Source organism: Hordeum vulgare, chromosome 7H (genome assembly GCF_904849725.1).
Source record: "Hordeum vulgare subsp. vulgare chromosome 7H, MorexV3_pseudomolecules_assembly, whole genome shotgun sequence".
In the NCBI taxonomy this organism is placed as follows: Eukaryota; Viridiplantae; Streptophyta; class Magnoliopsida; order Poales; family Poaceae; genus Hordeum; species Hordeum vulgare.
In genome coordinates, this window is record NC_058524.1 from 523,597,543 (window position 1) to 523,613,732 (window position 16,190).

Consider the following 16,190-nt stretch of genomic DNA (forward strand, 5'->3'; position numbering starts at 1 on the left):
TTGGCCAGGTCATTTCTGATGCACGACGAGGTTGCGACATAGAAAAGGAGAGGTTGCAGTTCGAGCAGATGTTACAGGACCATAACAAATTGTTGTACCCAACTTGTGAAGATGGCCAGAAGAAGCTGGGTAGCACACTGGAATTGCTGAAGTGGAAGGCAGAGACCGGTGTGACTGACTCGTCATTTGAAAAGTTGCTGGTACTGATGAAGAAGATGCTTCCAAGAAAGAACGAATTGCCCGCCAGCACGTACGAAGCAAAGAAGCTTGTCTGCCCTCTAGGATTAGACATGTAGAAGATACATGCATGCCCTAATGACTGCATCCTCTACCGCGGTGAGAAGTACGAGAATATGGATAAATGCCCGGTATGCACTGCATTGCGGTATAAGATCAGAAAAGATGACCCTGGTGATATTGAGGGCGAGCCACCCAGGAAGAGGGTTCCTGCCAAGGTGATGTGGTATGCTCCTATAATACCACGGTTGAAACGTCTGTTCAGAAATAAAGATCATGTGAAGTTATTGCGATGGCACATGGAAGATCGTATGAAAGACGATAAGTTGAGGCACACTGCTGATGGTCGGCTGTGGAGAAAAATCGAGAGAGAGTTCCCGAGATTTGCAGCTGACGCAAGGAACTTATGGTTAGGTCTGAGTACAGATGGCATGAATCCTTTTGGGGAGCAGAGTTGCAGTCACAGCACCTGGCCCATTACTCTATGTATCTACAACCTTCCTCCTTGGTTGTGCATGAAGCGGAAGTTCATTATGATGCCAGTGCTTATCCAAGGTCCAAAACAACCCGGTAACGATATTGATGTGTACCTAAGGGCATTAGTTCATGAACTTTTACAGCTGTGGGCCGAACCAGGTGTACGTGTGTGGGACGAGCACAAACAAGAGGAATTTGACCTTCGAGCGTTGCTTTTCGTAACCATCAATGATTGGCCTGCTCTTAGTAACATTTCAGGACAGTCAAACAAGGGATACAATGCATGCACGCACTATTTGGATCAGACAGAAATTATATATCTGGACAAATGTAGGAAGAATGTGTACCCGTACAATCATCGTTTTCTTCCGCCCAAGCATCCCTTAAAGAAAAAAGGCAAGCATTTCAATGGCAAGGCAGAACCCCGGGGGAAGCCTGTCATCCGTACTGGTGCTGAAGTATTTGATATGGTCAAAGATTTAAAAGTAATCTTTGGAAAGGGTCCTGGCAGCCAACCTGTTCCTAACGGTCCTGATAAGCACGTACCCATGTGGAAGAAGAAATCTATATTTTGGGAGCTACCCTACTGGGAAGTCCATGAGGTCCGCTCGGCAATCGACGTGATGCACCTGACGAAGAATCTCTGCGTGAATATTCTAGGCTTCCTGGGCTTGTATGGGAAGTCAAAAGATACACCGGAAGCACGGGAGGACCAGGAACGTCATAAAGGAAGAGATGGCATGCATCCAGGGCAGTTTCAAGGGCGTGTCAGCTACGCTCTTACTAAGGAAGAGAAGGAAATCTTCTTTGAAGTCCTTTTCAGTATCAAGGTCCCGATTGGCTTCTCGTTGAATATAAAGGGAATCGTAAATATGAAAGACAAAAAATTCCAAAACCTAAAGTCTCATGACTGTCACGTGCTTATGACGCAATTGCTTCCGGTTGCATTGAGGGGAATTCTACCGGAAAATGTTCGCCTGGCAATTGTGAAGGTATGTGCATTCCTCAATGCAATTTCTCAGAAGGTAATCGATCGAGAAAGTCTATCAGGGTTACAGATTGATGTGGTCCAATGTCTGGTCAGCTTTGAGTTGTTGTTCCCGCCATCCTTCTTCAATATAATGACACACCTCCTAGTTCACCTAGTCGAAGAGATTAGAATTCTCGGTCATGTGTTTCTACACAATATGTTCCCCTTCGAGAGGTTCATGGGAGTCTTAAAGAAATATGTTCGTAACCGTGCTAGGCCAGAAGGAAGCATCTCCAAGGGCTATGGAACAGAGGAGGTCATTGAGTTTTGTGTGGACTTTCTTCCTGACCTTAAGCCGATTGGTGTTCCTGAATCTCGGTATGAGGGTAGGCTGACAGGAAAAGGCACACTAGGAAGGAAAGCAAAATTATGTATGGACGGGCATTCTTTCTCTCAAGCACACTACACAGTTCTACACAATTCCACCGTGGTGGCTCCGTATATCGTGAGACACAAGAATATTCTACGCTCCGAAAACCCGGGGAAGGCCGACTCTTGGATTAAAGGGGAACACGAGAAGACTTTCGGCAGTTGGTTGCAGACACATCTCATGAATGACGACACCGTTGGAGATGAGCTGTACTGTTTGGCCAGGCCACCATCTTCGACTATATGTACTTTCCAAGGGTATGAGATAAATGGGAATACATTTTACACGGTTGCCCAAGATAAAAAGAGAACCAACCAAAATAGTGGTGTCCGCTTTGATGCAACAGACGAGAATGGGCACTGTTTGGAAATATATTACGGGTACATAGAGGAGATATGGGAACTTGACTATGGACCTACTTTTAAGATCCCTTTGTTTCGGTGCAAATGGGTGAAGCTGACAGGAGGCGGGGTAGTTGTAGACCAAAAGTACGGCATGACAACAGTGGATCTTAACAATCTTGCGTACATGGACGAACCATTTGTCCTAGCCAATGATGTCGCTCAGATTTTCTATGTGAAGGACATGTCTACAAAAACGAGAAAAAGAAATCAGCAAAAGAAGATATCGTCCCATGAGCCAAAACGCCACATAGTTCTTTCAGGGAAAAGAAACATCGTGGGAGTAGATGACAAGACAGACATGTCAGAAGATTATAATAAGTTTCATGAAATTCCGCCCTTCAAAGTGAAAACTGACCCAAGCATCCTACTGAATGATGAAGATTCTCCATGGCTACGACCCAGAAGAAAACAGAAATAATAGATAGGAATATTGGTGCAATAATGTAATAATGTATTAAACCTTTTATGTAATGCATGTATGGAATGTACTAAATTTCAAACACTTTTCATTTTCATAGTTTTGTCAAATTCTCAAATACGCAAAAAGAATTTTAATAAACCTTTGTAAGAGATGAGTTCTCGTTCGAAACCCTGATACTTCGAGAGAGATTGTCCGTTTTGTACACGAAGTGCATCCAGTTTTTGTCGTAGCCCTCTCAAGTTTTTAACACATGCTATGTGGGTGAAATGATGATAGCATGCCAACTTTCAACATTTTCAGAGTTCATTTGTAGTGCTTTTCAATTTCAGGGTCAACTAGCTCAAAAAAAAAATGCACGAAGAATACCAAATGAAGTCAGAATTTGTTGAAATTTTGTGATGTGCCTTTGAATGGTGCATTTTGAACACACAAAAAGTATGGAGTTCAAATAAGTTCAAAAAAATGAAATCCCTTTGTAAGAGATGACTTCTCGTTCGAAACCCTCATACTTCGAGAGAGATTGTCCGTTTTGTACACGAAGTGCATCCAGTTTTTGTCGTAGCCCTCTCAACTTTTTAACACATGCTATGTGGGTGAAATGATGATAGCATGCCAACTTTCAACATTTTCAGAGTTCATTTGTAGTGCTTTTCAATTTCAGGGTCAACTAGCTCAAAAAAAAAGTATATGCACGAAATATACCAAATGAAGTCATAAATTGTTGAAAGAACAGTAGTGATCAAATGTTATTATTGCAGAACATATGACCAAATTAATACAAGTTCATCATCACATTAAAGCCAAAGAACAGTAGTGATCAAATGTTATTATTGCAAAAAATAAATACATAAAGTTCTCTCATAAAATAACATACAACTATGTAAAACATTTAAATAAAACAAAAAATGCGATCAAAATCGCAACTAAGGTAACAATTGACCCAACAGCATAATGATACCAAGCCTCTTTATCAATGGCATATTTTCTAATATTCCTAATCTTCAAGCGCATTTCATCCATCTTCAAGCGCATTGCATCCATCTTCAACCGCACCGCATCGATCTTCATCTTGCGATCATCAATGACATCGGCGACATGCAACTCCAGTTCCATATTCTTATCCTCAATTATTTTTAATATTTTCTTCAAGTATTTGTTTTCTTTTTCAACCAAATTTAACTTCTCGACAAGAATTTCTATGTGGGTTGGAATTTCCGGTTCACATACCTCCTAGATTAAAAAATATATGTCACGTTGGTCGTCATAATTGTCATAAACACTAAATAAAACAAATAGTTATAGAAGATAATATATACCACATCCGAATCATAGACAGAACGAGGGCCGACGGAGGCGGATACCAAAACCATCGCACTATATAATAACAAAAAATAATGAAAGTGAGTAATTTATACAAGTATGTATCTAAATCATACAAGTAAGATTTTTTTTTCTTTTAAAAAGAAGATAAGAACAAGAGGCTCACCACGGTGGTGCTTGCGACGAGATCGGCGCGGGGCGATCGACAATGGTGAGGACGGGCACGGGACGACACCCTACGCATGTGCAGACTCTAAGAAGTTAATTTGAGCATTTGAAATGAGCTACACTAGCAGTGAAAAATGAAAGTATGAAGTAGCTAACCTTTTAAAACACTTGTGCAGTTGGTGCACGGCCAAACCTAGACAAATATTAAGGAAAATGGAGCTTGGAGGTCGAGCTTGGAGAGGATAAGGCTTAAGTAGAGTGGCTCGGGCATTTCATCGAACACGTCATGTGCATGAACTAGATTGGCAAGAGCATGGCATGGTCACACTTCAACAACCAAAAAACAGGGGAGAGGGTGGGCAGGGGCGAGGGTTTATATAGGCAACACTTTAGTCCCGACTTTTGTCTAAAACCGGGACTAATAGCCTAACCTTTAGTCTCGGTTGGAGCTCCGCACCGGGACTAAAGGCCCCTGCTTCCCGCCTTCTGGTCTGCCGAAAAAGGGCCTTTAGTCCCGGGTCGTGGCTCCACCCGGGACTAAAGGGGGTCTTTAGTCCCGGATCGAGCCCCGAACCGAGACTAAAGATCCACCTATATAAGCAGGAGTTAGAAAATTTCCAACCCAAATCGCATTTCCTTCTCTCCTTCTTCCTCGTTCTCCTGCCCGGCGCGGCACAACGACGAACTCGACGACGCCATCAGGCTGCCCGCCGTCTTGCTCGCCGCCGCCTGCTGTCCTCCTCGCCGCCGCCGTCCTCCTCCCGCGCGCCGCCCTCCTCGCCGCGCACCGCCGCATTCCTCACCTCGCGCCGCCGTCCTCCTCGCCGCGCACCGTCGACACCTCCGGCCGGTAAGCCCCCCGCCCCCTCCTCCCCAACACTCCGGCTAGTAGAAGAAAAGAAGAAAAAGGAGAAGAAAGGAAGAAAAAGGAGAAGAAAGGAAGAAAAAGGAGAAGAAAGGAAGAAAAAGGGAAGGAGAAGAAAAGAAGAAAAAGGAGAAGAAAAGAACAAAAAGGAGAAGAAAGGAAGAAAAAGGAGAAGAAAGGAAGAAAAAGGGAAGAAAAGAAGAAAAAGTTTTTTTTGTCATTTAATTCCTATTGTTATTAGGTTTGTGCTAGATTATTAGGGTTAGTAATATGTAGAATTAGGAAAAAAGAAAATAAGAAGAGGAGGAGAAGAAAAGAAGAAAAAGGAGAATAAGAAGAGGAGGAGAGGAGAAGAAGAGGAAAAATAGAAGAAGAGGAGAAGTAGAAGAAGAGAAAAAATTAGAAGAGGAGGAGAGGAGAAGTAGAAGAAGAGAAGAGGATAAGTAGTAGAAGAAGAGGAGAAGTAGAATTAGAAGAAGAAGTAGAAGAAGAGGAGAAATAGAAGAAGAGGAAAAATTAGTTTAGGGTTACAAGAAGAAGAAATATTTTTTTTGTCATTTAATTTTGCTATTGTATAGTGTATATGCTTAAGTGTTAATAGTGTTTCTTAGATTATTGCTTAATTTTGCTATTGTATATGCTTAAGTGTTAATAGTTTAATTTTGCTATTGTATATGCTTAAGTGTTAATAGTTTATTTTTAGCAAGAAAATTAATAGAACTAGTTTAATTTTGCTATTGTATATGCTTAAGTGTCCGGGACTGGGCTCCGCCTGGGTGGTATTTTAGAGTTTAGGTTCTAGCCAAGACCCGGGACTAAAGGTCCTCCTATATAAAACGACACTTCGAAGTTTCCAACCCCTCTTATATAGTTTGTTAGTTTATTAGTTAATCAAATGTCCGTTTATTGCAGAACTATGGATCCACATATCAGGAACCTCGAAGAGGAAGAACTTCTCGAAGATATAATCAAAGACGGCCCCGACGTTGAACCAGCCGAATCTCCGTCGTCATATCTAAACCCCTCCGGATATGGAATGGAGGTCGAGCGACACGAAGATGAAGCCGATGGGGCACGAGATAGGTCCAATGACGGAGAAGGTGATATCTCCACTGATGGAGAAGCCGGTGGAGAAGCCGGTGAAGAAATAATAAAGTCCGACGAGGTATACATATGAAGTTCGACAATCACTTGTAATATGTGAAAAATATTGGAGATAGCTCTATATTGTATACATATACATTCATTTGACGAATGTTTCTCCCTCTTAGGACTCCACATCGAGCAAAGCTACGAAACGAGGCCCGACTAGAAAGTTGGATGCACGGACGCATTACACCTTTGAGGTGATAATGCCTACGGGCGAACCCAAGCTTCCTAAGAATGCTGCTGACACATTCAAGAAGCAATGCGGAGTTCTCGTTAGGGATCACGTCCCGATCAGCGTTCGGGAGTGGAACAAGCGCAAAGGGGCAGCCGATAGTGACTATGTCGCCGAAAGGTACAAAGGTAATCTTTGGAATGATCTCATGTCACATTTCAACCTGCCAGAATGTGAGAATGAAGACGCCGCAGACAAACTGAGGGCCAAAGTCAAGCAGTGGACTCTAAAGAAGATGGCCGAACTGTTCCGTAGCTGGAAGAAGAAGCTATGGAAAAACTATCTGAAGACAAAGAAAGTGCCAGTATTCGAGGGGTATCTAGCCAAGCAGGTGAATCACTCGAAGGCATTTCAAGAGTATAAGGAGTCAGAAGATGCCCAGGCATTATCAGAAAAGAACAAGATAAGTGCCAACAAGAAGAAATATCACCACAAGCTGGGGCCAGGGGGCTATGAGACTGCCATCCCAAAGTGGGATAAGAAAGAGCAAGATCTGCTAGATAAAGGCATCGTACCTGAACCACTCCGTGATGAGTGGGAATTGAGAGCAAGAAATTGGTTCCTTGCGCATGGTGGTTCGTACGACGAAAAAACAGGGGACCTCATCTGCAGTGACGGTCTTAGGATACCCAGGGAGAATTGGAAAAGGATAGTGAAAGAAATTAAGGAGGGAAAAAGAAAGTTCACTGCAGATAGAGAGAACGATTTGTTTACACTGGTCCTCGGCAATGACGAACATGGAGGACGAACGCGAGGCTTCGGTCCTTCTTACCCGTGGTGGCTTGGGTTTGCCAGAGACCAAGACACTTACAGAAGCCGAGAGAGAGCAAAGAAGCAGCAGCATGATGAGGAGAATGACAAGTTCAACCAGTTGCTTGCCAGGATTAACGAGCAATAGAAGCAGATTGATGAGCTTAGAGGAGTAGCGCGCCAGGAAGATCCTGCACTTGATATTACCGGCACCCCATCTAAGCGAAAAAGCAGCGTGGCTGAATCTGAGGCCCCGCCCGACGATGCACGAAGAATGATAGCGGGCGGTCCCGGCTACCCCGTGGATGGAATCAAGGAGTCAACATCATGTGAACTCCATCAGAAATTCAAGAACATATCCATGAAGGTGGCCGTCGGACAAGCTTTACCTTCTGGCCCTGATGCACGCTGGCATGGCCGTGAGATTCCAGCTGGCTTTGCTAGAGTCGGGGTGGATGAAATCATGGCGGGGTTTCATGATATGGAGCTCGACATAGCTGGACCCGAAGATGAGAGGACACTCGGAGAAGTACTGGGTGGAGTCATCCTATGGGACAAGAAATACATCAAGCTTCCAGGCTCGGCCCCAAGGACAACACCGCCTCCGAGTCGTCACAGGTCACCTACACCTCCATTACCTCCAAGCCCTCCACATGACGTCGGCCAGCACAACACGAGTCCATCTCGATCACCGCCGCCGGACTTGCGTCGTCCGTCTCCGCCGCCGCCCGCTCCGGATACTAAGCGGGAGCGTGCCACCAAGAACGCTCCGCCGACGATTTCTAAGCGATGGAGCCCCCCAAAGCGCAAACGGTCACCCCTCCCAAAGGTACCTCATGCTAATCTTCCTATCAGACCTTATGATCGTACCCCTGAGGAAAACGCCAGGATAGCAAAGGAACATCATGATGCGCAGATGAAAAAGAAGGAACCCGAGCCCCACCCGGAATACACCGAGAAGCAAATAGCATTTGCAAAATACTTCACGACCCTTCCATCACAGTATGACTTACACCATAAGCCTGATGACTATACACGCACATTGCAGAAGGAAGTGAAAAAGAGCAGATCACGTGCAAGTGCAAGTGGGAGCAAATCAAGTTCAACTACAAGCAAGAAAAAATCAGACGTTCCTCAGCTTGGACAACAGGCCAAACAGTCGATCCCACCCCTCAAGGTGTTAACCGAGAATGTTCCCCCTCCGGTGCAGGGGCAAGCTTTTGAAATAGCAAAGAAGTGGGCGGCTGAATGGGGTGTCTCGGTTGAAGATGTTCTGGCTTCCCAAGACGACAGGTTACCCAAGGCTGTGGTAGCCCCTAAGCCACAGTTTGTCATGGGAGAGCCTTTGGTCAGCAAAGATGATCTCCCAACAAATATGCTTACTTGCATACATGGTACTTAAGTGAATCAAAGAATGGGAGAACGATGATCGTGGTGAGTGTCCCACGGGAGTACTACCGCCGCCCCGGAGAAATCCATATCGACTTTGATGAACTCTTCCAGATGTAAAATGGCGACGCCCTCGACAAATCGCTTATGAGTTGCTATTGTTTGTAAGTTTTTCAATTCATTGTCTATATATAACTTGTTTAGTTATTTCAATTCATTGTCTATATATAACTTTTACTCTATTATGCAGAATGAAGATTCTGGATTGTAAAAGTAAGAACATCCTAAATATTGGGTTTATTGACCCAGATAAAATACATATAGTGATGCTAACTGATAAACCCAAGGAGACGGAGGAAAACCTTCTAAGGTTTCTAACAGATCAAAATTTATGTGACCACATACTGTTTCCATACAACTTCCGGCGAGGGTCTTTACTCTGTTGTGTCCATTCACTTATAAGTGTAATTGATAAGTTACTGACACACACACATATATATATACATGTGCAGCTTCCATTGGATTCTGTTGGACATTCAAATTGATAAGGGAAGAGTTGATGCCTTCGACCCATTACCGAGACCCTTGGAACAGTTCCAAAGCCTGCAGGACATGCTCCAAGGGTAATTTCAATCATTCTTGCGCTTTATCGGTCTCTTTCGATGATTTTCTGATATATCAATTAATGAAAAACTTAGCAAATCATTATCCTTGTCAGGCAGGGTTTGGAAGCGGTTCAAGTGCGTGACTCCCGGTAACTTTCCTGAGAAGCTGACCTTTAGAGCGGCTCAGGTAAGTAGTAGTATGATATACTTCTATTTTCAATACATTTATGATGCTAGATTATTATTTTGATTATATATATTCTATTCTCGTAAAGTGCGACCAACAACCACGGGGAACGCATCTATGCGGATACTATGTTTGCGAGACCATTCGCACGTTTACCTCTGAGCACAAGGATCACAGATTCGACGTAAGCAATGAACATTCACACCTCTATTTTACCCGTCATTCTTTGTTATCATGATTGATATTCATATTCATCTCCTCTTCTTATATAGTACACGGCCATGAGGACGAAGGTCCTACCAGAGCAACGCGCGATTGCTGTTGCAGAGGAGCTTGCGACCTTTTTGAGGACGGAAGCTATAGATGACAAATGACGATTTAGTGTAGCTAGGGGCCATTACTGATGTTCGTCCATGTAATTGAATAGACGGGCTGTAGTCCCGATAATTCAGATCTCCATATAATTGTATATATATGCTCGCTTGTAAGATAAGTTAATCTTATATATATATATATGCATAATTATTTCTATTTAAATTATATGAAAACTAATTCCCGAACACCAAACGAGGCATCACGTTAATCTCCCGAACACCTAAACCCTAAAACCCAAAAATAATTTCATTCAAAAAAAAAAACTCAAAAATAAGCAAAATCTGAAACTCTTTAGTCCCGGCCCGTGTAACGAACCGGGACTAAAGGTCCTGCCCCTGGGGCGTTACGAGGCGCCCACGTGGAGCACCTTTAGTCCCGGCTTGTAACAGGGCCGGGACTAAAGGTTAGGCCTTTAGTCCCGCCCCTTTAGTCCCGGTTGGTGAACCGGGACTAAATCCCCTTACGGGCCGGGGCTAAAGGCCCCGTCTCCACTAGTGTCACCTGATAACCTAGTGCAAATAGCAGGGTAATTTACGCACCAGTCACCCGATAACTTACATACATTACATTGATAACTTTTTACCCATGGGGAAAACGTTACTCAAACATGTCCCGGTAACTTCTGTGTAAATATTGTGGTCATTTATGCACCGAGGACTTCATAACTTACATTCAACCACCATGTTAACTTTGACTTTGAGGAAAAAACATTGAAACATAACTCCTTCAGTAACTTTCATTTAAACTTATGACAATTTTATACATCACAGACCTAATATCTTACGTTTAAACACCATGGTTTCTTTCATCCAAGGGAAAAAGGGTTTTGAAACATTTCACCAGTAATTTTTGTGTTAAATTACCGTCGTGTCACATGCTTTAACCTTCTCGTACTATAGTTACTAACCTTATTATGATAAAATTATCATGTTGCTCATACTATATTTATCACGCTGGTCATGCCAAAGTTACCAAGTCAATCTTTATTATTTTTTCTGATATGATAAAAATAAGAAAGGTTCAAATAACATTGCTTGTCTATAATAGATGTCAACAAAAGATGGCTTAGTTGGTTATTAGGCTGAATAGCTATAGCATGGGATGATAGTGATCACGTACTGTCGACTGGAATCGTGCACTTAATGATAATGCTGGTGATTGGTACGTCACTCAGGGTATGCCATTCTCTCCTTGGAGTGCCTAGCGTCTGATATCCGATGAGGACTACTTGGACACCAATGCCATACTGTTTGGTCATCAAAGGCATCCAGATGTGATGATGCTCAGCATCTCCAACAGTGGCGGCAAAAAACGTGCGCGGTAAACTTCACTTTTAGCGCGCGTGGGACGATTTCGTGCGCTCCAGCGGACGCGGCAAAAACGCGTGCACGGTAAACTTTTGCGCGCGTGGGGGAGAAAGCGGGCGGCCACGCGCCAGATTTGGCGCGCCGCTTTCAGCACGCTATATAATGCCGTGCCCGCCACGCGGCGGGCCACACATCCAGGCGCCTCTCCCTCTCCCTCAGCACGTTCGAGACCGCGCATGAGGTCGCCCACGCATACGACGCGGCGGCGTGGCGACTAGGGCGGCTGCACGCGCACATGGACTTCCACGACGTTTTCACGCGCGAGCAGGCGCAGAACCTCGCCCCTCCCCCTCGTCTGATCATGGAGCAAGAACGTGCAGAGCACCGTCAGCAGCAGCAGCGCCTGCTCGTCGCCGAGGAGGACGAGAGGCGCATGGCGGATTGGCGCCGACGCCATCCGGAGGACGTCGTCGCCGAGAACGCGTACTGGACGGAGAGGACGGCAAGGCGTTGCACGGAGCGGCAGGATCGGCGTGTGCGCAAGTTGCTCGTTGTATCGCAGTGCGGGGCCGTCGAAGCCGATGAACGTTGGAAGGACGAGTTTCTATCTACCTTCGACAACACCCACAGTGACAACTCGGAGTAGTTTAATGTATGTTTATCTATGTGTTGAACTATTTTATTTATCTTTGTGTTGAACTAGTTTATCATGTAATATTATCTATATTATCTAGTTTTTTATCTATATGTAAAATATGTCATCTATATTATCTATGCGTGTTTCGGTGTTGGAGCGTCGCACGCGCGTTAAATTTGCAGCGGCTGTCGGAGCACTGCATGCGCTAAATATGCTGCGACCGCTAAAACCGACGCTCGTTGGCGCCCTAAAAAAACTAAGCATGCGTTGTATATAAATTTTTTGGGCGTTGGTCGAAGCGCGCCCTGTTGAAGATGCTATAAGGATGTCATGCGCATCTTCCTCATGTGCCAGTCAGCCTCCCAAGTTTGGCTTGCGCTCCACCTGCCCGCACCCTCCTCCATCGACAGAGACATTTGGCCCATGGCCGCTCTCTCCATTCGCAAGCTTTGGGGTGTCCGTAACCGTAATGTTGTGTTTTCCTGAATGAGATGCTCATTACACTCTTTGTGGGTAGATTCAGGGTGTACCAAAAGGATATCGCCATGTCATGGCCTCAATACCCCTCCTTGCGCAACTCCCCACCCCCCGGTTAATTATTCAAAAAATTATTTTAATTAGGCTAACTTTTTGCTAGCAGCAAACTGCTAGGTTAGCAAATTTCTGTAAGAATTTTTTTACCTAATAATAAAGAGGCTATCGCTTTCGTCGGAAAACCCACCAAGATGATTTTATAAAAAAGCCCTTGCTGTTTAGGACATTAAACTCGTAGTATATATTAAATGTTTTTTAAAATACTCATATCTTTTACACCGTAACTTCAAATTTAACATATTATACATGGAATTTGATTTAAAAAATATGTAGAATTTAAATATGATATTATTTTATCTGTTAAACGTTTAATAAAAATACTATCTAGGGTGCAATCTTAATAAATAAGTCATTATTCGTCTTTCTTTCATACCGGTACTCATCCGGGTTGGGATGAACACGTCAACAAAATCAGGATTAGAGATGAAACTGAAGGTCACTTGACTGATTCTTTGTACGTATCAAAACTACATGCAAGCCGTGTTAAAATAGAAGACCTGTGAAATTTTGAACTGCATTTTTGTAGGATAAGACCATCTTTATTTGTATCGTAACTATAAATTCTTAAATTATAGACATTTTTTATAAATTAAGAGCGTGTGCCGTGTGATATTTCTTTATCCCGTTGCAACGCATGTGCCCTTTTGCTAGTGATTGCTAATGTCAGCAAATATCTTGAGAAACCATTTGCAAATGAAGTGGCAGTAAAGTGGTAAATGGTAAAGTGTTTTTTTTTAAACGGATGGTAAAGTGGTTATCAATCGTAAGAGCACACGAAAGCTTGCGACAGTTGAGACTTTCTGAAGACACACGCAGAAAGAAGACACGCCTCAAACAAAGCTCAGAACTGCAGAGCAAAACGATAAACGTCGGACGTACATAGAAAGCATTACATTACATGTACGAACATCAGAAACAACACCATCTTCAGTACTGCTTACACGTAAGAGCATCAGAACTGCTCCAAGAAACATATTTTGTCTATGGACAACTGGAGATTACGATTAGGTGATAGATAGGAATATCGTATCGGCACGAGGTCTTCTTCATGACGTGATGCAGCTGCTGCCATTGCTGATCAGTCAGTGGCTCTCTGCGAGTGCTAGGCGCTAGCTTGCTGATCGGCCTCTGCTCCGAGTGGCAATACGTAACAAAGTGAATCAATAGTTCAATACTGACCGGGCCAGAGGAACGCGCCCATGGCGAACCTCCTCTTCTCCTCGATGTCACCGGCGACGGGGAGGCCGTACTCTCGGAGCAGGCAGTCGACGCGCCACTCTGGCATCGCCTCGTAGTCCGCCTTCCTATACCGCGGGTAGTGCAGCGGCATCTGGAAGCCGCAGCTGAACGTGCCGCGCTCCTGCTTTTGCTGCTGCTTCTGGCCGCCGTTGGCCTTGGCCATCCTCACGCTCACGGCAGGGCCCAAGGATCCCATGTGTGTGTGTGTGTGTGTGTGGGTGTGGGTGTGTGTTTCCTTGCTGCCTCTGATCAATTTGCGACTTACAAGCAACTCGTGTTGTTGAGAAGGAAGTGCCAACTGATGGAAGGGTTTTATAGGTGGTGCGAGATAGAGGAGTAATAATCCACCGTCTTGCCTGACCAGAGTGGTAACTCCAGCCAACCACATAATCTGAAAGAAATGAACTGCAGGTGATGCGAATGACCGAGCTCGTGCAATCAAGTAGAGCAATAAATTCCGACGACAGCGTGTTCCGTCCTCGCCGGTGAGCAGCGCCGTCGACCTCAGGGCGTCCATTCCCTAGCTCGCGCCGGCGTCGCTCTCCGGGTCAGGAGAGCACACGCCACACGATCGATCCTACGCTGTCCCACATGATTGATCAAGGATGTGGCTACACGAAGCAACACTTGCAGACTAGCTGCATGATTAGGAGGTAACAATTAATGAATTTACCAGTTGGATCGCTTGCACGCAACGGCGTGGCTGCAGGAACAGAAGCTTCGACGATCTTTGGGATGGTGATTGATGGGTCATGGGTGGCCGTGTAGGGTTTGCCTGTGCGGCATGAAACTGCGTTCCAAGAATTTCTTTGGGAGTCTTCTGTTCACTAGTTTTTTTAAGTAAAATAATATGTTTGCTAGTTTTTTTTTAGACCCGAGTCTTAAGTTGAGGCCGGCTTTAAGTTAACAAAATCATCAACTGATCAGAATTAGAACATCAACCAACATACAAGAACGAAAAGCGGAACAACTAAGATACATAATGCTATGCAAACATCTAGTAAGCCTCATACAACCTACAAGCAAAGATGAAGAAATTAAGGCACAAGTACAGCTTGAAGACCGGCTAACATTCGCTGACATCAAAGAGTCCTTGAGGAGAAATAACTAGCAAGTTGAGAGTACCACATTGTCAGCTCCATGGGTTCTAGCAGAATCGGATACGACCTCCTCTGATGGGGTCATAGTCATAGGGTAGGGTCATAGCCCTGCCTTGTAGGTCCAACCCAAGGACTACCCCTCATAAGGGACAAGGCCCTTACTCAGTTCCGACCGAATTAAGGAGTTTTCTTCATCCAGTCGGTAACAGATCCTCGACCATCCAGTCGGAGATTAGCATTCGGAGTTTATCAAACTAACGTAAGCCCCGTGGAGGGAAACAGTCATACGTTTCCATATGCCTTTATTAGCATTTAAGACGTACGTTACCTGTAACGTAGGCATTTATCGCCACTACTCCACCCCTGTGCACCGAACCGTTGTGGAGGACAACGCACTCTATATAAGCCACCCTCCCCCACTGGTGCAGGGGTTAGCAACTCATTGTATTCCATATTCCACTCGACAACAAGCTCCGAGAGCACTGAGACGTAGGGCTATTACCTCCACCGCAGAGGGGCCTGAACTCATACAACCTCGCCGTAGCTAAGGCTCTGCCCATCCTTTTCGTACTCTACACATCTACTGTCAGACTTATACCCACGACAGTTGGCGCCCACCGTGGGGCAGGCGTCTAAGCGACTTCCGGCGAGTTTGCGACTACTTCATTCCGTCATGTCGTCCGGCGGAGATTCGAGCATGGCCCACGAGATCTTCTTCGGCGCTCTCTCCTTCATCGTCGACGATTCGACATGGCTTCGGGACGCCCCTCTCGACGTCGAGGCGCTTCCCCGCCGTGGGGCTACGCACTTCCGTGCCGGCGCCCGCGGCATTCTTCTTCTCCAGTAGTCGGCTCCGGTGTCGACCTACACCGCCGTCACGCGCCGCAACAAGCGGTCCCGCCGTCCGCGGCTCCAGCGTTGGGTGCAACACGCCCAGGCGCGCCAGAACGCGTCTTCACAAGTGGCGGTTCTAGAGTCCGTTGTGGTTGCCCCGCCGTCCCAGCGCTCGGACTCGGTTCCGACTGAGTTTCCTTCCGAGTACGCGGGTCGCGGGCCTGCAGCAAAAGTACACATGGCCAACTCTCATGAAGATCCCCGTCAAGCTGGCTGGAACGAGCACGAGGTCGGCGAAACGTCCGGCGCGGGTCGTCCACCTCGCCGTTCTGCCAGTCGGCACACTCGGCGGAGCAACATGGAGTTGTTCCGCACACCCCTCCTCAACTTGGCTGCGGCTGCCAAGATAGTCGATTCCCTTCAGCCGACTGATTCAGAGGCTGGCAGGGGGATCGAGCAAATCCGCGCCCTGCTACACACGACGCAACAGCAAAATTCGG

The 16,190-nt window shown here is 45.4% G+C and overlaps 1 protein-coding gene across 1 annotated transcript; it reads right to left on the reverse strand.

Moving 5' to 3' along the window:
- Window positions 1–13,347: 13,347 nt before the first annotated feature.
- Window positions 13,348–14,092, reverse strand: LOC123410143. Its single transcript, XM_045103037.1, has one exon. The coding sequence runs from the start codon at window positions 13,950–13,952 to the stop codon at window positions 13,686–13,688; it is 267 nt and encodes an 88-aa protein (XP_044958972.1). The 5' UTR covers window positions 13,953–14,092; the 3' UTR covers window positions 13,348–13,685.
- Window positions 14,093–16,190: the final 2,098 nt, after the last annotated feature.

Bases quoted from the DNA above. Each gene is read 5' to 3' on its own strand.
- LOC123410143 (XM_045103037.1), bottom strand. From the start codon at position 13,952: ATGGGATCCTTGGGCCCTGCCGTGAGCGTGAGGATGGCCAAGGCCAAC.